A 21,596-nucleotide genomic window follows, 5' to 3' on the forward strand; every position below is an offset into this window, starting at 1 on the left:
CACGCTGACTCTGACTTTTTAAAGTTTGGTTTCAGGTATCTGTTTATTCTTCTGTGTAACTATCTGTCTATCATCTGTTTGTCTGTCAATCTGTCGGTTTGTCCATCCTTTTATTCATTGATCTTTCCATCTATCTGTCTGTCTAATCTATCTGTCTATCTATCCATCCATCTGTCTGTATCCTATGTATCCCATCCATCCATCCATCCATCCATCCATCCATCCATCCATCCATCTAGTTCAATTATTCTATCTATCCATCTATCCATCCATCCGTCTGTATCCTATGTATCCCAGCTATCTATCCATCCATCCATCCTTGTATCCCATCTATCCATCTATCTATCCATCCGTCTGTCTGTCTATCTGTCTGTATCCTATGTATCCCATCCATCCATCCGTCTGTATCCTATCTATCTATCTGTCTGTCTGTCTGTCTGTCTGTATCCTATGGTTCCCATCTATCTGTCTGTCTCTCTGTCTGTATCCTATGTATCCCATCTATCTATCTGTCTGTCTGTCTGTTTGTCTATTCATCGATCTATTCGTCTGTCTGTATTTATCACATCCATCCATCCTTAAAGTGTCACGAAATGAAAACATTTTTTTGAGATGTTGATAGTCGTATATATGTCCAGCGTTGCTAAAAACACTATTAGGACGCATATATTTCCCCCAAAAAAACAAAAAAAGTGAAAATGGGTGGTTTTTGCCTTGTCTCAAGCAAATTTGTTCTGGTTTAAAAAGAAAATTTGAAGAAACATCACTGCCATGAAATCCTTGTGTAAATTCCAGAGTGGAGACTGGATGTCTGTATCGGCCGGTACAACATGACGTCATTGAATTTTCATCATTAATTCATGTGAAATACATGTGAACCAATCAACAGTCTTCCACTTAAATTACAATTGGAAGAAGGAGAACTGTTAGGAGACATGGATCGTTAGTGTTGCGTTTATAAATGTGCTGCAAACGAAGGCTTTATTTCCATTTTTTTCCCCCGATGAGAGCACCGAGCTCATGTGGATTACATTGGGCTGCTAACACGCAACAAAAATGTTTGTAAGGAACATTTTTTACCCGAGAGCTTTTCGCATTTGGAAATGGTATAATCCGCATTTGCCACTTGCCACCATTTTTAAGCCGAATCAAATTAACATTATGAGTTCATTGAACTTATGTTAAACTGACTTAAAACTGCTTGTGTAACTTATAAAATTAAGTTACAACACGATTAACTTAGTTTAATAGGTTACAGTGAACTAAAAACATGCTGTCAGCATTCATTAATCAGAATTTTTTTACAGCGTTTGATTCAAAGGTATTGTTGAATATTATGAAATAAATGAGAAAATTAGCTATGTAAAACAGTTTGGTATAGTTATCTTCAGCCCACGGCTCTCAATATATTTAAGTTAGAACATGATTAACTTGGCGCAGTAGGTAGTGCTGTCGCCTCAAAGCAAGAAGGTCGCTGGTTCGAGCTTCGGCTTGGTCAGTTGGCATTTCTGTGTGGAGTTTGCATGATCTCCGCGCGTTTGCTTGGGTTTCCTCCAGGTGCTCTGGTTTCCCCCACAAGTCCAAAGACAAGCAGTACAGGTGAATTGGGTAGGCTAAATTGTCCAGTGTATGTGTGTGAATGGATGATTCCTAGTGATGAGTTGCAGCTGGAGAGGCATCCGCTGCGTAAAAAAACTTGCTTGATGAGTTGGCGGTTCATTCCGCTGTGGTGACCCCAGATCAATAAAGGGATTAAGCCGAAAAGAAAATGAATGATTACTTAGTTTAATAGGTTACAATAAACGAAAACCATATGCTGTGAGGACTGTTTGATCATAGAATTTTTCACAATGTATGATTTAAAGTTATTCTTAAATTTTATGAAATAAATGAGAAAATGACCATGTAGAATAGTTTGGTATATTTATCTTCAGCCCATGGCTCTCAGTGATATTTGATTTTTGTCCCTTCATACGGAAAGTTGGGCACCCCATGTAAGGTTTAGAAAGTACAAACTTTTTTTATGAAGAATCAGCGCGTGGCATAGAAATCCGACAGGGGGCGCCAGAGGTTACATTTGAATTTCAATGATATAATATTGGCATCAGCTCCCTTTTTTTATTAAGTGTAAACTCATTAATTCCTCTTACAACTAAAGTGTTCACTTTCATACCTGTAAGACCAAACATGTATATTTAATAAAATAATTTCCCCCCAGCTGTGAACGTGTGTACATTGGTAAACTGACTATTAAAATGGATTTTCGTATGCTGCTTAAATTCCTGATATACATCAATGTACTCGAGTCTAAAGTATTCAGTGACCCGCTTGAACTGGGTGTCGTGTGGCGGGATAAAAAACAATCGTAGCTTGTTGATTTTGGTTTGACGCGAGCTGACATCCTGCCAGATGAAAGAAGAGGAGAGAAACCGGACCTGCCAGAAAACCCTAAACAAATCGTCATCCCGAACATCCAGGGAAAAGGAGGGATCAGAGCCCGAGCTCCAGATATATTATCCTCCTCATCCTGATTCCTGCGGCGGACACACGGGAGATCTGTCATTTCACACACACAAACATTCAGCTTTGCTTATGGATTAATCGCTTTTTAACGCATATGAGGTCATGAATTCGGCTGAACAGACAATCACATGGTTAATAACCCTGGGTGTCCTAGAATCACCCAAAAAGACACTATCGGACCCCGAAGGATTTTTGCAGGCATCCCTCAGAGATGGAGTGGTTTTGTGTAAACTGCTGGAACGGCTGCGACCCGGTTCCGTTCACACGGTAAGCTGGAGTCTTCGTGTTTTTAGTGTAAATAAATGACACACAATTACACAAAGCAGCAGATGTTTTGTCGGTCAGGCACATTATGATGACCATTGTATTTGTCTCCGCGCGCGCGTTTTGTGTTCCCTTCACGCGCGCACACGTTTATCGTTAGCACTGGGTCACTAGCTACTAGCATACTGTTTTTCTGTAGCTTATATATTTTAAATGACTTTATGTTAAAAGTCGAGTGGAAGAGTGTGGCATATTTTAAGGAAATCCCGTAGAGTGAAGGGTTAAGAGTAGCATTTTAATAGCCTGCAAGGAAAACACTCGTCATTTGCTGTAATTAAAGATATGTGGTGGTAAATATGTCGACGGATATTAATTTTGGGATTCATCAATGTGTGAGTTGAGTTGACCGCCATTGATTGAATGTGTGTTGAGAGAAAGAGGAAACGGCAATGTCCGGTTTGGGAACGAATTGTTCTTTTGAGTCGGATCTTTTGAGTGAATCGTATGAGCACCTGTCTGAGTGAGTCGTTTACAAACCCAAGCTATACATATTTCTTACATCTTTTTAAAAAAAGACTAAATCTTCTTTTCCCTCCATATTTTCAGATACAAATCATGTTGTACAAAGCATTACAAAAAAAAAAACAACATTAATAGACTAAATCTTGACTGCACAAGTTCGAATTGCACACTGAATACACCGGTCAATCAAAATCAATAGCTTTAGAAGAGCAGATATGCTTAGTTGGCAGTGTTGGGGAGATTAAATACAAACTGTAGTCTACTACTGATTCTAAATCAGATGAAAGTTGTAGTTTGTATTATCATAACTATAGATTACACATACCTGTACTACTTTTAGATTACTTTTGACCAGATTTGTTTATCGCGTGGTTTTAAATAAAATCTTGTGCCATATTGAAAATAATAAAATAAATAAGATTCAGTTCTTTGTTATAAGCAACACAAAGTGCATAAATTGACTGTTGGTTGGCCTGTGTTTTGATTTTCCAAAAAAATGGAAGGCTTTAATATCCCCTTTCACACAGTGAAACTAGTGCATTTCTGGATCGACTTTAAAATGCCGTTTAAAAAAATTTAATAAAAAAAAAATAGCAAGACCTAAGAAGTTATGTGAATAACATCATGTAGTAATCAAAAATCAAATAACTGTTATGACATTTACACTTACATTTGGTTATTTAGCACAGGGTTTCCCAAACTTTTCAGCCCGCGACCCCTAAAATTACAATGCTAGTGACTTGTGACCCCCTATATCCTTTGAGGAGGTTATTGCACACAACGGCACACACATACCAATTGGCCCAAGTCTATTCATCATTTAATTTTGAAGAACACCACTGTGAGACCATCCTTCATGTACAGCAAATATTTTTAATGTACGCGAGAGCCGTAAAGGTGTCTCCTGTTTAAAGTTTAACCTGGTGCCATAAAATCATGTTCTGTGTCTTTAATATGTCGTAATCACCCTAGGGGTTGCAAAGAAAACATTTAAAGGCTGATGGCTTTTTGTTTGAATGTTGTTTTTTTAATATAACTAATAACTACAATTTTTCTTTCTATAGATTATGGTTAAATACGATAATTGTAATAGTTTAATAAAATGAATTCGCTTTTTTGGAAATCACCTAGCGACAACTTCGATACGATACCTTGAAAAATATCGATATTTGATACTCTTTTCGATACCGTGGGGAACTAATTCCATAACATAGGCAATTTGCCAATAGTGCACGCCTTTTACTGTTGTCAACTGATCAAGCCGGGACTCAAACCAGAGACCTTCTTGTTATGAGACGACAGTCCACTCTATCGTGTCGCCCCTGATGTGCATTTTAAAATGTCATTTTTTTTAAAAGTGTTGATTATGTAATCCAGATTACTAGTAGCCAGCATTGTTTATAGGGATGTCAGGCTCCTATTTCTAATGAGCTTACTGAAAGAACGGATTCGCTGAAATATCATCACTAGATAAGAGCTCCATATGTTTAGCAGCGTCAATTTGTGGGCATTCACTTTTCCATTCATTCATTAGATTTCCTTCAGCTAAGTCCCTGATTTATCAAGGGTCAGAACAGCGGATTATGCAGCAGATGCCCTTTCACATTAACTTTTTATTGTTAGACATTTTAAAATATTATATAGAAATATTTAGAAAAAATGGAGTGGTTCAAAGTGAGTCAGTGTTGTCACAATACTAGAACTTACAACTTCGATACGATACCATGAAAAAATATCAATATTGACTCCCTTTTTGATACCGTGGGGAACTAATTCCACAACATAGACTATTCACCTATAGCGCATGTCTTTGGACTGTGGGGGAAACTGGAGCCCTTGTAGGAAACCCGCGCCAACACAGGGAGAACATGCAAACTCCACACAGAAATGCCAACTGACCAAGCTGGGACTCAAACCAGAGACCTTCTTGCTATGAGGCGATAGTGCAAACCACTGAGCCACCGTGTCGAACCTTACGAGCATTTTAAAACGTAATTTTTTTGGAGTATTGATTATGTAATCCAGATTACTAGTACCCAGCAACGTTTATTGGGACGTCAGGGTCCTATTTCTAATGAACAATTACAATTACAAGAACCGATTCGCTGAAATATCATCACTAGAAAATAACCCGATATTTTAGCAGCTTCAACTTGTGGACATTCACTTTTTCATTCATTCATTTTACTTCAGCTTAGTCCCTGATTTATAAAGGGATGTCACAGCGGAATGAACCTACAACTACTCTGGCATGTGTTTTATGCAGTGGATGCCCTTCCACATTTTAAAATACTAATAGAAACATTAAGAAATAATTGGAGTGATTCAAAGTAAGTGTTGTTATGATACTGGGATTTACAACTTTGATACGATACCTTGAAAAATATTGATATTTGATACCAATTTCAATACCACAGGGAACAAACCTCGCAACATTAAAAGTATTTAAATGAAGTAAATATGGAGAAAAAAAACAAACAAACTAAACCATATAATGCTTATTGACCTTATTCTTAATGTACGAGTGGCTGCAGCCAATGGAATCTTTTTGGTTCGAGACTTCCAGTCTCATTCACTTCCATTGATTTTTAGGATTTTTAGACGTTAAGAACAGCTCGTTCTGCTGTTGCAAACTCATATTTTCTTATTATATTGTTCAGCTTTTCATATAAGCACACTTGTTTGTAGAGGAAGTAGTTTGACCGTTTTATGTCGTTTATTATTCCTGGTCATTTCTCTCATAGGCAACAGAATAGGAAGTTCTAAAACAACCGCAAAAACAAGCGCACTTCCACATTGCAGAACAAGGTCAATACCAGGTACATCAGCAGTCCGTCAGTCCAAAAGGCAGCAAATAACACGCACATAAAAACGAAATTACCTCAGTCTCATCTTATTTGAATGAAATTGATTTAAAATATAAAATTGATTAAAACAAGTGTTTAAATCTAATTATTCAATCCCTTTAGGTGAGAAGAGAAAGTAAAGCCAGTATCCAAAAGCAAAATTGGATCAGTTGGCGTTTCTGTGTGGAGTTTGCATGTTCTCCCTGCCTTCGTGTGGGTTTCCCCCACGGTCCAAAGACATGCGGTACAGGTGAATTGGGTAGGCTAAATTGTCCGTAGTGTATGAGTGTGTGTGTGAATGTGTGTGGAAGTTTCCCAGAGATGGGTTGGGACTGGAAGGGCATTCGCTGCATAAAAACTTGCTGGATAAGTTGGCGGTTCATTCCGCTGTGGCGACCCCGGATTAATAAAGGGACTAAGCCGACAAGAAAATGAATTAATGAATGAATGAATGAGTATTAATATTTATTGATATCTGCTTTGGCGTGGGTTTCCTCCGGATGTTCTGGTTTCCCCCACAGTCCAAAGACATGTGCTATTAGTGAATTGAAAAAGCTAAATTGGCCATTGTGTGTGTGTGTGAATGCGTGTGTATGGGTGTTTCCCCAGTACTAGGTTGCTGCTGGAATGGCATCCACTGTGTAAAACATATGCTGGATAAGTTGGCGGTTCATTCCGCTGTGGTGACCTCTGATGAATAAAGGGACTAAGCTGAAGGAAAATGAACGTTGAATGAAAATTGTACGTAGTGTATGTGTGTGAATGTGAGAGTGTATTGGTATTTCTCAGTACTGGGTTGCAACTGGAAGAACATCTGCTGTTTAAAACGTATGCTGGATAAGTTGGTGGTTCATTTCACTGTGGCGACCTCCGTTGAATAAAAGAAAATTAATAAATTTATTGATATACCGTTATTTTTGACAATACTAAGTCGGCTACATGAACAAAAAAATCGTTGACTGCCTTTTTTCTGGTATTACATTTATTTTTAACCTAGTTATAGCCTAGTTTAGTGTATTATAATATATATAATGTAGGGGCGTTACAGTGGTGCTGTGGGTATTATGATTGCCTCACAACAAAAAGGTCGTTGGTTCAAGCCTCGGCTGGGTCAGTTGGCGTTTCTGTATTGAGTTTACATGCTCTCCCCATGTTCATGTGAGTTTCCTCCGGATGCTTCGGTTTCGGATAGGTGATTAGGTAAGCCAAATTGTCTATATCAGTGGTTCTCAAACTGTGGTACGCGTACCACTAGTGGTACGCGGGCTTCCTCCAAGTGGTACGCGGAGGAACCGCTGAATAATGAAAGAAACAATTAACACTTTTAATCCTTTAATGCGTAATATAACATCGATGTGATCAGCACTGGCTGTTTTGTGAAGCGTACGATCACAGCGCTGTGCTTAGAATGTTTATTTTAGTGCATTGTGTCATAAGCTGCTGAAAATCAGTTTCCGAAGTTTAAGAATGGATTCTGAAGCGTGATTTGACTGACATGAAAAGTAGCCAATCACAGTCGACCTTGTCTAGTTGCGTGAAACGTAAGGGCGGGACAAATGCTTTCTGTGCTGCAGAGACAGAAAAAACAACTTAAAAACAAATGTTTTGTTGGAATAATGCTTCTCGGATGTTTTCACTATAGAGATGTCTAGCAGACTAATTAAACCGCGGACATATTTCCTGCCTTTTTGACGATCTACTACATACACGTTTCGCTCTCCGACAGCCAGTCGACTCGCCTCTGACCTGTCACTCCTCTAAATACATTCTGAATGGCGGCGCGGGATTGCAGGTATTGCGCAATTACTCATTTCTGGAAATGTGGCGAGTGCTTTATTTTAACACGAAAGCGCATTCATACGCAAATCGCTAAAACAGATATGCGAGCTCTTAAATATGCTTTTTTAAAATGAACTGCAAGACCTCTCATGATCGCCTGTGTGCTCAGATTGAATACAATCGCGATCTCTCCACTATTAAAGTAGATATTATTTTTCTTTGGTCCTTTACTAAATTTAGTCAAAAGTATTCAAAGTTATCAAGTATTTAGAATTAGATTGATGCATGATCGATGACAATGCTAATGGTCTTCTTATTTGGCTGTGTTATGAAGTGAAACTAACTTAACTTTTTTTTTTAGTTTCTTTACGACAAAATAATTATGCTGGAATGTTTCTGGATGAGGTATTTGTGTGATTTATACATTTAGCTGTATTCTGATCTGTCTTAAAGCATTACAGGTCAAAGCAATCCGTTGTTGCTTATTGTTTATTTATCAAAATTAACAATAAGGCTCTTAAAACACTGCTTTGATAAATGTAGTGTTGTCATATTTCAAATACCTCAAGTAAAATGAAGTCATTTGTTTTATTTTTTATTTTTTTACTGACAGTGTACTTGTATTTTTTTTTTTTAAGTTTCTATTTTAGATTAGGATCAAGTGTAAAATAAAATCTACATGTGATGTACAGATATTTAAGAAACAAATTTGCCATATTGTAAAGAAAAATAGCGTAACAAATGTAAATAAAAGGTTAAATTTAAATCTTTTTACCATATACTTTAACCTTTCAAAGCTTGAATATATCGTTTAAAAAAATGGGCAAAAACTGACTTGATGGTCTTAAAGATTATGTGGTAGTTTTACCAGTGCTATTGAAAAAGATTAATTGTCATGAAAGGAAAAATCGACCATACTTCCTTTGTTAGTACAAATTTCTGTACATGTAGCTTTGTGATTTAAGCAACTAAACCATTCAATTAGGTTTAAACTTAAAAAAAGTGATTTCATTATGAAAATCTGAATTTTTTTTTAAGTAACCAACTAGTACTTTTTAAAAGAGTACTTTGTACTTTTACCTAATATTAATTTTATTTACTAAAATTTGTGTTTTTTTAGCAGTGTAATAGTATCTTTACTTGAGTACAAAAAAGATTTCACAAGCATTTAGTGCAGGTTTATTATATTATTAATATATGATTAATAAATATTATTATTTATGGTTTTTATTTGTATCTATTCCTATGCAATATTTTATGGGTTGCTGAGAATACATTTCAGGTCTTCAATACATAGCATGTCAGTCTTGAAAAAAAAAAATAGGTGCTGGAAAAAGTGCTTAAAATTCCTTGATTTTCATTAGGCTGTGCCTGTATGAACCCTGTCATATGTACATTTAACATATATTTCAAGATTTGTCTGAAAGTGTAGGAGTATGACATATAGCCTATATTCATAAGGTCCAAGCATCATCCAGCTTTTGATGAATAGGCTACTATGAATACTTTAGATTTAAGTACAGCAGTTTTCTTTTTACTTTTTAAGAACAGGTCATTTTTAATGAACTTTTAAAAGCACATTTTAACTAAAACTTTTTTATATATATATCTGCAAGCACAGTTAATGTTCAGACTATTTAAAATGTTTAAAGTGATTGACAATAATACATATTCTTAATAATAGGAATTAATTTGCATCATTTTTAAACTGTGCACACCTGTAGCTGCTTAATTAGGCCTACGACGCTATCTTTTAATACTGGTTTAAAAAATAGCGTCGTAAGGTGGTACTTGGAGAGACAATTTTTTTCTAAGGTGGTACTTGGTAAAAAAAGTTTGAGAACCACTGGTCTATATAGTATGTCTGTGAGTATGAGTGTATGGGTGTTTTCCAGTGATGAGTTGCAGCTGAAAGTGAATCCGCCGTGTTAATCATATGCTGGATACGTTGGTGGTTCATTCCACTGTGGCAACCCCTGATTAATAAAGAAAATGAATGTATATTTAGTGTATCGTATCCACTTGCCATGATATTATTAAAATGCGGATGTATTCAATTAATATTTCATAAATATTATCGATCGTATAAGCCAGTTTCGACAGCGGAGAATGTATTTAATTTATAGACAATAAAATTTGAAGCTGATATGCTCTCAGTGATGTAATCGTATGGCTTTGAAAAGTCTCTGCTGCCCTAAAATACTTCGATAAAATATTGGAAAACACTCAAATCAATTGTCCGGCTCCATTGTTGGACATTCTGTAATATATAAACAAAATGACAGCCCATCACGAAGATATTAGACTTTGCTCCGACAGGTCAGATCCCAACAAACACATTTACGTTGTAGCGATGTCTGCACAACGTTGCATTTTTTCAAAGGCAACGTTGCCGCTTACGTGCTCGCTACATTGTCACAACGTAGAAATGTAAGACGTGAGAAGGCTGTAGCAACGTTGTCGTGCGACATTCAGCAACCGCGAGGCGGCGTTCTTACTACTTGTATTAATATTTTTTGTGGCAGTTTATCATTACTGCCTAGAATACAGGATAAGCAGCAATTCTTTTCCAGTATTGCTAAATATGAAATATTGTTCAATTATTTTTCCTATTTAATTTAACAACTGCATGTGTAAACTTTAAAGTGTAAAAATAACACACAAATGAATATAATCAAACTTTTTATTATATATTTCACAACATTTAATAAATACAGTACAAACCTAATTATAAACAAACAGTATAAAGTTTATATATATATATATATATATATATATATATATATATATATATATATATATATATATATATATATATATATATATATATAATTAAACTAAAGGGTAAACAAACAATAAAAGTAAACAAGAAATCATTAAAATGTGTGTATATATATATATAAATTAAAATTCAGACACTGGGCAGTGAAGCTCTGGACTGGAGAATACAGCAGACCAGGGAGCGCAGCTGAAGACCAGGCATAGTTGTTGGTATGGAGAAAGCAGTCAGAGGAAGAAACAAATTCAACAGATAATCCAGCTTCAGAGATCCACAGCAGACACAAGTCAAAATAGGCAGTGAACAAGAGAGGACAGATGGAAACGAATATGACTAGCAAGTTATTGAAATTTCAGACATTTATTGTAATTTCATTACATATAAAATCTCCAGTGAGTAATTATGTAGCCTACTTTATTTTAATGCTTTAATAATATATCATATACCAAAATTACATACAATTAAATAAATTTAGAGATACAGGGAAAACAGGTTTGAGTTAACAGAAGTCAGAGTTAGTCTCCCAATACTTACTTAAATGATGAGAAGAGAAAGAACAGGCCCTGTAGTTGTGGCGTTGCTCGCTGTAAATGGAATGTTAAACTTAGTGTCATTTCAATAATAGCTGTACAAAATAATAAAGTAATTTTTCATAAGCATGATCTATTTTCCACATTATGAACATGCTGTTTTAGGTAACAATACTACATTTATTATGATAGTAAATAGAGTAGTATACTTCTTACCTCATCCAATTATTCTTTCCATAGATCGGGAATTACAGCAACACTGATCTGAGGTGAATTCAACAGCTGAAAACATTCTGAAAGACAAGTTACACGAGTAATTTGCAAACAACAGTGAGTGAGTGGTTAAACAATAGAGTTTTATGCAACTTACACATAATTAAAATCCAGAAATTATCAATAGAAGATTACCTCCATGTGAAAATAGCCTGCTGAGCAAATAAAAGAGTGGGTTTTAAATAAAACATCAAAAGATCAATCAAAATAGAAATTTAGACTAGCAGACCTTTTTATTGATATCTATATTAATTAGGCATATGAACATCAACTTATATACTTTAACTTATAGAGATAGCTCAACCAAAACTGACAATTCTGCCATTTTAGCCTCATCCTTTATTTGTTCCAAACTTATTTAGCTTTTTTTCTGCTAAACAATAAAGAAGATGTATTAAATAAAGCTGGAAAACTGTAACTATTTAATTAGTGTTTTCTTACTATGAAAGCAAATGCTTACAGTCTTTAGTGTTCAATAGAATAAAGAAACTTAAAGGTTTGGAATCACTTATTATTTACAGGGCAAATAATTTGTAAGTACAAATCATTTTTGAGTGAACTGTCCCTTTAACGGGACGCAATCTGCACAGAGGTGTTTTGTATTTAAAAGTTATTTTGTGTGTTTTGTAAATAGTGGGTCGGCTCGAGTGAGGAAGTATCATACTGACTGATCACGATGGATATGGAAAAAACTGAACTTTAAAAACATTATTTTCCATTTGACTAAAGACTAGGCGTAGGTAAATAATCAGGAAATGTTTTATCGAGAGATTTAACATAATGATTTTAATGTTGTCGCCGTCCGTGAACGGAATGCTGAAATGTTACTCGCTCGTAACAACTTCATTACGGCTTTTGTGTGTGTGTAATGTTGGAACAGATTGTTGTCGAAATCGTAGGTTTGTTTGAATATTCACGATTTACGTATCTTATTTAGCAAGAAGAAATAAAGCAATACTCACGTCTCCTCGGTCGTTGATGAATGAGACGACGGCTTGTTGAAATTTAAACGGATTCAGCTGTGACCAGTAAATGTTGTACAGTGGTTGTCCACGCCACCTAAGCACAACCTAAAGTATGCGGCCCTCGTGATGTTTAAATGGCAACCTTATGACATCGTTGTGACAACGTTTAGCAACAACGTAGAATCCTCAACCTTTTTGCAAGGTTGGTACAACGTTGTAGGAAGGTCGCTACGTTGAGGCAACGTTGTGTGTTTGTTGGGATTTGCCTGTGCCAACATGCCCCTCTCGCTGAACTCAAGCGCGAGCTATTAGCGCACGTCATTTCCGCTATTCCTTCGCCAACTTCCCTGAGAAGAATAAGTGGTTTTTGCAGGAACGGGGCGATGACCTGTGATAAAAACAAATGGCGTATTCGCACAAGTTTGTGTTTACTCTTTGAAAAACCTGCTTAAACGTTTTTTTGTGCACCGCAGAAGAGTTATCTGTTCGCTTTATTTATTTATTTTTTTTAGATATACCAGGACCCGAGGAAGGACGAGTGCTTGAGTAATATCAGAGAGTTTGTGAAAGGCTGTGCATTATATCACATTGAGGTGAGTGCTGCATTATGCTTTATTTAGTCCGTCGGTTCATCTGCATGCTTATTTGTAGTTCGGATCAATGATTCAGCAACTTGCTTGTTTTTGTGTGAAGCAAATCAGGTCGCCAGACTGAGTCTCAGTTGGAGTTGGGAACACACTAATCCTGCGTGCTTTGGGTTTTTATCTGTTATAATAATGGTATTTAGTGTTATTGATTCATCCTGACTTGTTTGTGAACTTGATATTTCATTAAATCAGTTATTCAAATTTGCCTTGATATACATTTATATTTTTTGCAGAGCTGTAGTAATGATACATTGAGGTAAAGTTGGTTTAATATTAACACCTTCAGACTTTCTTTGTATATTAAATAGTAATATAATTTCATAAAGGTATTCTTTGGAAATTTTAAATAGTCATATGCTGCTAATTTAATTTCCCTATCAAAGTACAACATTGTTTACAATCAATTAAATAGTTCTAATGTTGTTTTGAAGTGATACTAATGTTATTTCAGACCCAATATCAAAGTACCATGGTAAACAATATAAGGAGCATGTCACATGTAGTCACTGCACGAATGTGCGCATGTAAAACTGACTTTACATCATTATCCCAAACTTTGTATTTACATAGTTTTGAAAGTCGAGATGGTGAAAATATATTTGTTTTTAAAATAGTCATCAATAAATACTTTATTTAAGAGCGTCTTGGTTTGCATTTAGAAAAAAAAAAAAAAAAAATATATATATATATATATATATATATATATATCAATGTTTTCAAACTATTCTATTTGATTTACCAAAGTCACACAAGTGCCAATTTCACATCCGTCACATCCATAACCGAGAGATGTCACATTCATAATGACACTTTTGTTTTTCTCATAAATTTGAAAATATTAAATAAAATAAAACCAATAATTTTCATTTTATAGAGAGTCAACTCTTATCCTTTTGATTAGCATTGTTTCTTTTGGGCTGTGCCGTTTAATTCACAGAATTTCTACCAAGTATATTTTACTCTAATCCTGCAGACTTTTTTGTCACATCCATGACGCATGTTTATTTTTCCTCATTTAAAGTACAAAACATGTTTACAAATTCATATTTTTCTGGTCTCTCAACTCTGTGGTCAGTTGTTCTGGAAAATATAAACAAAAGTTTCAATATAATGTTAGCATTTACTTTCTATGTGAATTTGTGTTTTGAGTTTTTACTGCAAATGTCACATTAATAACACTGGAATTGCTCATATATATATATATATATATATATATATATATATATATATATATATATATATATATATATATATATAGGCATATAAAAAAGGCAGTTTTGTAAAAAAAACATTAAGAAAGTGACAGTTGAACTTGTATACATTCCAAAGATAGTGAAAAATATATTCAAATAAGTCATAACAAACACAATGCACATATTAATAGTTGCAAAATACTAGTAGTAAATAACTATTGTTAAACACACGGTATGATCACTTTGTATGGTGTTACTCAACAGTCAGTCCATTCTCATCTAAAAAAAATGATGGAAGAAGTCCCAAATCTTGAAACATATGTGCATTTATTTGTTTGATTGTGTAAGTTAGCCTTTCCATTGCTATACAAGAAGACATTTCCTTAATCCATTGTTACACTGTACTCTTGATTTGCTAAGGTTGGGACTTATATGAAATAATAAATGCCAATACTTTAGTTATATGGATAATTAATTAAACTCTGATTTGCATGTATAGAATAAAGCAAAATGAACTTTAATGTGCAAAAACGACGGTATTTAATTCATTACTATTTATTCACTATTTTAGTTTTCTTTTTGAATGTATTTATTTCACAATGCACATAGTTTCTAACAAATAATCTTGATTTTGTTGATGTTCGATACATTTAATATCTTTACATCTCTTAACAGATGAAGCTATCTGATAATGTTTTACATTTTACAATGATATAAATAGCTGCTAAAATGTGCCTATTATTGTTTTGCTTTAAGCGAGTGCACTTGCACATGCTTCCATAGAGTTTTCAGTATTTTAGGACCTGAGTGTTATCCTAAACACTTTCTGTTCAGTAATTTTCAGGGTGTAGGCAATTGTTAATGGGCGTTGCACATGACAGCCCTCAATGCCAGGTAAAATTTATGCTCTAATCGTCCAGACTTGTTTCTCAAGATAAGAGCATTACTCATGAAAATTACTGTGCGTTCTATTAAAACAGTTTTCACACTGTTGATATCCTATACCAGTTCATATGTTTGTAAACAGTGTTTTTTCCAACATGTTCTCCACGCAAATCTAATTAATTTTGGTGTGAAATTTAATCCGATCCTTCACCCACACACTGTTTTTGTTGTAGTTGGAGCCAATGTTACTATTAACCTATTTTTATGGGTGGATGTTGGTATCAGATCCAACTCTGTCCATTTTCCTTCAGATATGCATATGTCTGTCTGTACAGGCGGTTGCATGTTGTTTCTTGAAAAAGCATGTGATGCAGTGCACAGTATGTGGCTGTAAATTATTCACATTACAGAGCATAATTTGTCACATGACCTCTCATTTAGTGCACTGGCTATCTAATGAAGTTGTTTCAGATGTTTAAATGTCATGCTGTTTATGCAGATGAATTTCCTGTCATTGTTTACTCAGCCTTGTGTTCTTCCAAACCCATATCAATAGTGTTCATCTTGAGTAGTCTGTTAAAAAGTCTTGTCTTTAATCAGATCTGTTTTTTTACTCACTACCTCTGCACCCAAATCCAAGTCTTCTGAAAGAGATGATGGCTTGTCATTTGGGCATTTATTCACACATAAACCTTGATCAGCCAACAATGATTGTTAGCACTATTTTATTTTAAGTTGAGACACAGTTCACCCAAAAATGAAATCTTACTCTGTTTATTCACTCTGTAGTGGTTTTAACCTTTGAGTGTCTTTTTTCAGTTCATTACATTACAAAGACAATATTTAGAGAGTACTGGAAACCAGTAGTTATTGACATCCATAGTAGGACATGCAAATACAATTGAAGTTAATTGTTACAGGTTTCCAGATTTAAAAAAAACAACAACAAAAAAAACAAGTTTGGATCAAATGGAGGGTTAGAATTGCGGGGTAAACTATTTAATTGATTTTTAAGAACCAGTTTGTTTCTTTCTTGTGTCACCATCCTGTATGAACTTCTTCAGGAACCAATAAGGTTTATTTTTGTGTGTCAAATAGGTACGGTTGAGCTTTTGTTTATGCCTTCTGATCAGTATTTTTGTGTAAAAAAAAAAAACCTTAATTAAATCTGTTCATCACATAAAGCAATTACAGTGCATCTGGAAAGTCTTCGTAGCGCTTCACTTTTTCCAAATTTTTTTTTATTACAACCTTATTTCAGAATGGATTATATTAATTTATTTCGTCAAAATTCTACACTAAATACCCCATAATGAAATGTGAAGAAAGATTTGAAATTGTTGCAAATGTATTTAAAATAAAACACCTGAAAAATCACATGTACATTAGTATTGACAGCCTTTGCTGTGAAGCTCTAAATTGAGCTCAGGTACATTCTGTTTCCACTGATCATACTTGAGATGTTTCAGCGGCTTAATTGGAGTTCACCTGTGGTAAATTCAGTTGATTGGACATGATTTGAAAAGGCATACACTTGTCTATATAAGGTCCCAGGGTTGACAGTGCATGTTAAAGCACAAACCAAGCATGAAGACAAAGGAATTGTCTGTAGATCTCCAAGGTAGGGTTGTCTCGAGGCACAAGGTTAGGGAAGGTTACAGAAAAATTTCTGCTGCTCTGAAAGTTCCATTGACCACAGCGGCCTCCATTATCCATAAGTGGAAGATGTTTGGAACCACCAGGACTCTTCCTAGAGCTGGCTGGCCATCTAAGCTTAGTGATTGGAGAAGAAGGGCCTTAGTCAGGGAGGTGATCAATAACCCGATGGTTACTCTGAGCTCAACCATATTCTGTGGAGAGAGGAAAACTTTACAGAAGGACAACCATCTGTGCAGCAATCCACCAATCAGGCCTTTATGGTAGAGTGGCCAGACGGAAGCCACTTCCCTCCTGAAATTTGCCAAAAGGCATCTGAAGGACTCTCAGACCATAAGAAACTAAATTCTCTGGTCTGTTGAGACTAAACTTAATCTCTTTGGAGTGAATGCCAGGCGTTACATTTGGAGAAAACCAGGCACCACTCATCATCGTGCTAATACCATCCCTACAGTGAAGCATGGAGGTGGCAGCATCATGCTGTGGGGATGTTTTTCAGCAGCAGGAACTTTAAGATTAGTCAGGATAGAGGGAAAGATGGATGCAGCAATGTACAGAGACATCCTGATTGAAAACCTGCCTCAGAGTGCTCTTGACCTCAGACTAGGGTGATGGTTCATCTTCTTGTAGAACAATGACCCAAATCCTAAGACCTAAATCCTGTTGAACATCTCTGGAGAGATCTGAAAATGGCTGTACATCATCGCTTCCCTTCCGACCTGATAGAACTTGAGAGGTACTGCAAAGAGGAATGGGCAAAAATTCCCAAAGACAGGTGTGCCAAGCTTCTGGCATCATATTCAAACAGACTTGAGGCTGTAATTGCTGCCAAAGGTGCATCAACAAAGTATTGAGCAAAGGCTGTGAATACTTCTGTACATGCGATTTTTCAGGTTTTGATTTTTAATAAATTTGCAACAATTTCAAGAAATCTTTTTCCACATTGCCATTATGGGGTACTGTGTGTAGAATGTTCTTATATCATTTTTTAGATATCACATGTATTGTTATCTTAGGGGAACACTCCACTTTTTTGAAAAAGACTCATTTTATAAGTCACCTTGGGTTAAACGGTTGTTTTTTATCATTTTTGAATCTGTTTATGATATTAATGGTCTGATCCAGTTCAATTATTTATGCTAAGCTAAGCTAAAAGTGCTTCAGCCAGACCCAGATACCAGCTGAATTGATTAAAAAATTGACAAACTTAACTGTTTCGTTTCGGGAAGAGAGCACTCTGACTTATTTCAGGTTATTCAGCAGCAAATCAGATATAAAAGCGTGACACAGCAAAGTGATGTAGGAAGCTAGATAAAAGCCAAGTGTCACAAAGAGACCAACTGTAATTTTGCTACATTTTTCCAAATATTTGCAAACAATATGGATTATTAGTGTATCAGACATATTTGCACGAGTGAATCTCTACTGTAAATGTGAGTTACAATTACTGTGTTAATGGTTCTAAATTCTGCTTTGTTTATGCTTTGTGTGTGTTGGAAGTTCATTGTTTCAACAAGAAAACAGACTACAACTGGGGGCTGAATGGTTTTCGTCCCTTTGGTGTGTTCACATACAGCTTTTTGGTCCAGATATGTTCCAACTCAAGGGTTTCATTGGTGTTAGTTGTTTGGCATTGGATTGGTGTGTCTAAATCTATAGGTTGTAAAATTAGCCTTTGTTTTAGGTAGTGTGGGAGTAAGTCACAGACAGTTTTGGGATTCCCTGCAAAATTATTTTTCAAAGTTGTAAATAACAGATGATTTGAGTAGATTTTACAAGAACATTTGGTTACATGCCTTTTGTTATTAATTTCCTAGTGAAATGTATGGTATCATGACCAAGTATCAGATCTTTTTGCTCTGTGCAGCAATGGTTGCTCTATATGAGCGTTGTTGTGTGGGACGGTTGTATTTCTGTTTGTGTGTGTGTGTGTGTGTTTCAGGGTTGCCAGTGTCTTGGGTTGTTCTAGCCAGCTGTGAGAGGTTCAGACAAGCCCTCTATTGTGGTGAATGGAGTTGTGAGTTTGAATGGGCAGATCTGCCAGCTCATTAATAGTGCTGTGGGGTTTGGCACAGGCCAGAATGAAGAGAGCCACTCCACACTAAAACTGCTTTTTCAAATGGCAGAAAGAGCAGAATTTAATTCCACTACAGATGATGTCATGTAGACTTAGATGTGTGTGATGATTGTTGATGGTGCTTGAGTGTTGGGGATTGGACTTTAGGCCTGTATCAAGTACTGAATATTAATGAAATGTCTTTGTGTCTCTATTTTTGAGCAGCTCACCCAATTCATTTGAGCAAATAAATGTGTTTCTCGTAATTCTATTATAGGAGAAGGTTTCTTTCGTCAGTGTCGCTAGTTAAATCATTGTTGATGATTTATTTTTATTATCATTTTTGATTTTTATTGTGCTAAATTGCTATAGGGTAATAATGTGAACTTCAGGGTACATGTTTGCATGATCTGTGTATGTCTGAATTAATTAGTCTACCAAAATGGGTATGTTCCATACAAGTATAAAGCTGCTTGGTCAGTTTTTGTTATGTGACTCGCGATGCGCTCGCACACGATGCTCCCAATATGGTTATTTCCTCCATTGGAAATAACGAACTTGCGCACGGAAAACAATGCGATATATGAACGGCCCCTAAAGCAGCTGTCATTTGCGATCTACAGCAGTTGATCTTCTTTTTGATCTTCTATTTTGACAATTGGGTCGCGGATCCATTCCTTGGCAGTTCGCGGGTCCTTCACTGGGCCTTTTCCCCTTTGCAAAAAAACTTTCCAAAGACGTGTTTCTTACCCGAGAGAAAATACAAGTTGATATAACTGAGAGAATATGGTCATTTTTCAAAACAAAAATCAAAATAAAAGATTGTTTAGACTCAGATAATAAATAAAACGAAAATAATTAATGAGTTCTTGTTTGGCCCGGTACCAACTGATCTATGGATCGGTACCGGTCTGCGGCCCGGGGGTTGGGGACCACTGCGATAGCTGGTATATAGGCTGATAAATATAATTATATATATTTTCAAAATATTTTTTGTGATTGGTAAAAGGTAAATACAGAAAACAGCTGATTTTTATTTTAAACCTTAACTTCAGAAGAGTATTAATAAATATATTAATCAACTGTTGTTTACTATGGCCAAATTTCTTTTATGAAAATTGTACTGCCTTGACACAGAAAAGTGCATAAAGCAACAGTCAATATTAAACATAAACCAAAATCAAAACCAGTAAAATGGTAAAACAGTGGTGGGGATCAAGTATCGGAAGTGGAAGCGGAAATAAAACATCATTTATCGGCTAAAAGATATTTGTGTGATAACATTAAAAATGGCATTTATTGGCAGATACCAACATGGTCGCCAATATATTGTGCATCTCTATCTGTTTTGAAAGTTTATTTACTAGATGACGAGTTTTTGGGAGGCTTGAAAATGAAAATTTTTGGAAGCAAATTTCTAATTGCACAATTTTGAAAATGATAACATTATCATCTCTGTAAACTAGAGAAATATAGTTCTGTAAAAGCTGTGACCTCAATTGTATGCTTATTACGTGTTTAGTGTATAGGCATACATGAGTACTTCAAAAGAAAACAACAATAGCAGATTACAGGGCTGGATGTGTGCAGTGGTGTATTGTTTCTTTCTGGCATTCATTATAGGTGGATTATTTAGACAGCATTGTAGTCTGTATGTGACTTCAAACTTTCAAAGTCAAAGATTTATTTTCTTTTGTTAAATATTATAGTATAGTAATAATAGTCTCAGCGTGATATATTTGTTTCAGGATTGTTCAATTAATAAAAGGGTAAAAGCAACAGAATTTATTTAAAAATGTGCATCCCTAACATTTAAAATAATGTTTGAATACTTTCTGTTGTGTTTTTTTTCTGTGTAATGTTCCCTTGATGAATAAATATAATTTCCATTAGGTTAAACTTGAAATAAGAAGTAATATGAAATATTTTAAACTATCTTTGATATTTTCTGCTTAAGAAATAACAATTAAAAGTAATATTATTATTAAATACAACATAAAATCCTTTCCAAGTTAATAGAGCAATTGGCAAAAAAATATTACAATGTGAAAATAATATTATTACTAGCCCATCTTTCATTATTTGCATGACCCCTTTTTCACACAAAAACAAACCCAAAACCACTTAATTCGAGCATACAAGCATTTTTGCGTATATTAAGGGATTTTTTTATCAGAATTTGCCATTTCTATCACTCGTTTCTCATGCATTGCTTCAAAAAGCTCAATAATAGAAACCCAGCTAATGACAGTTTTTTTTTTAAATGTCGGCTTTCTAGATAACTAAAGGTCATTCACCTAAAAATGCATGGTTTTCTAGATTCTAATAATCCTAGTAAAACGCAAACGAGTTGATCCAACAGAAAGCATTTTGTAAAAGTCCAAAACAAACAAAATAAGCTTCAGGGGTAAATAATGTATGTGTGCTCTTTGGATAAGGTATGCAAACAAATAATCAGTCCAAAGCACTTGTCAAAAATAAAGTAAAAATAGTTTAAAAGTAACTCTTTTCACTTATTTTTCCGAGTGCCTTGGACTGATTAATTGTTTGCATACCTAGTAGAAAGCATTTTGCTTATGGATGGACAGCGGACACTCTTCACATCTCCATGTATATTTCCTGCATCTTTTAAAAGGTTAAAGTCAGATCAGGCCAGTTTTGGGGAGGTTGGTTTTTGC

The 21,596-nt window shown here is 35.2% G+C and overlaps 1 protein-coding gene and 1 long non-coding RNA gene across 13 annotated transcripts in view; one reads left to right on the forward strand and one right to left on the reverse strand.

Annotated features, from left to right (window-relative positions):
* The first annotated feature begins 2,512 nt into the window (after positions 1-2,512).
* The window catches only part of arhgef7b (Rho guanine nucleotide exchange factor (GEF) 7b), a 65,063-nt gene continuing 45,979 nt past the window's right edge, over positions 2,513-21,596 (forward strand). For 3 of the 8 annotated variants that reach the window (XM_017354716.4, XM_073943766.1, XM_017354718.4), the window contains exons 1-2: positions 12,815-12,901; positions 12,994-13,074. Coding sequence is in view for 3 of the 8 variants with exons in the window: in NM_001008624.1 (NP_001008624.1) it covers positions 2,626-2,790; positions 12,994-13,074 (246 nt within the window). In the remaining 5 variants the exon portion in view is untranslated. 8 annotated transcript variants of the gene reach the window in all.
* Positions 10,814-12,777, reverse strand: LOC103909161 (uncharacterized). 5 transcript variants are annotated; one of them, XR_012408122.1, is made up of 5 exons: positions 12,479-12,777; positions 11,614-11,671; positions 11,460-11,536; positions 11,248-11,297; positions 10,814-10,974 (listed from the first exon to the last, which is right to left on the reverse strand). It is a non-coding gene; the product is annotated as an uncharacterized lncRNA (long non-coding RNA). The 5 variants fall into 5 exon arrangements; XR_658879.4 differs by having other exon boundaries at positions 10,838-10,974; positions 11,652-11,668; positions 12,479-12,527; XR_002459055.3 differs by having other exon boundaries at positions 10,838-10,974; positions 11,614-11,668; positions 12,479-12,527.

Source organism: Danio rerio, chromosome 1, assembly GCF_049306965.1.
Source record: "Danio rerio strain Tuebingen ecotype United States chromosome 1, GRCz12tu, whole genome shotgun sequence".
Taxonomy (NCBI): Eukaryota; Metazoa; Chordata; class Actinopteri; order Cypriniformes; family Danionidae; genus Danio; species Danio rerio.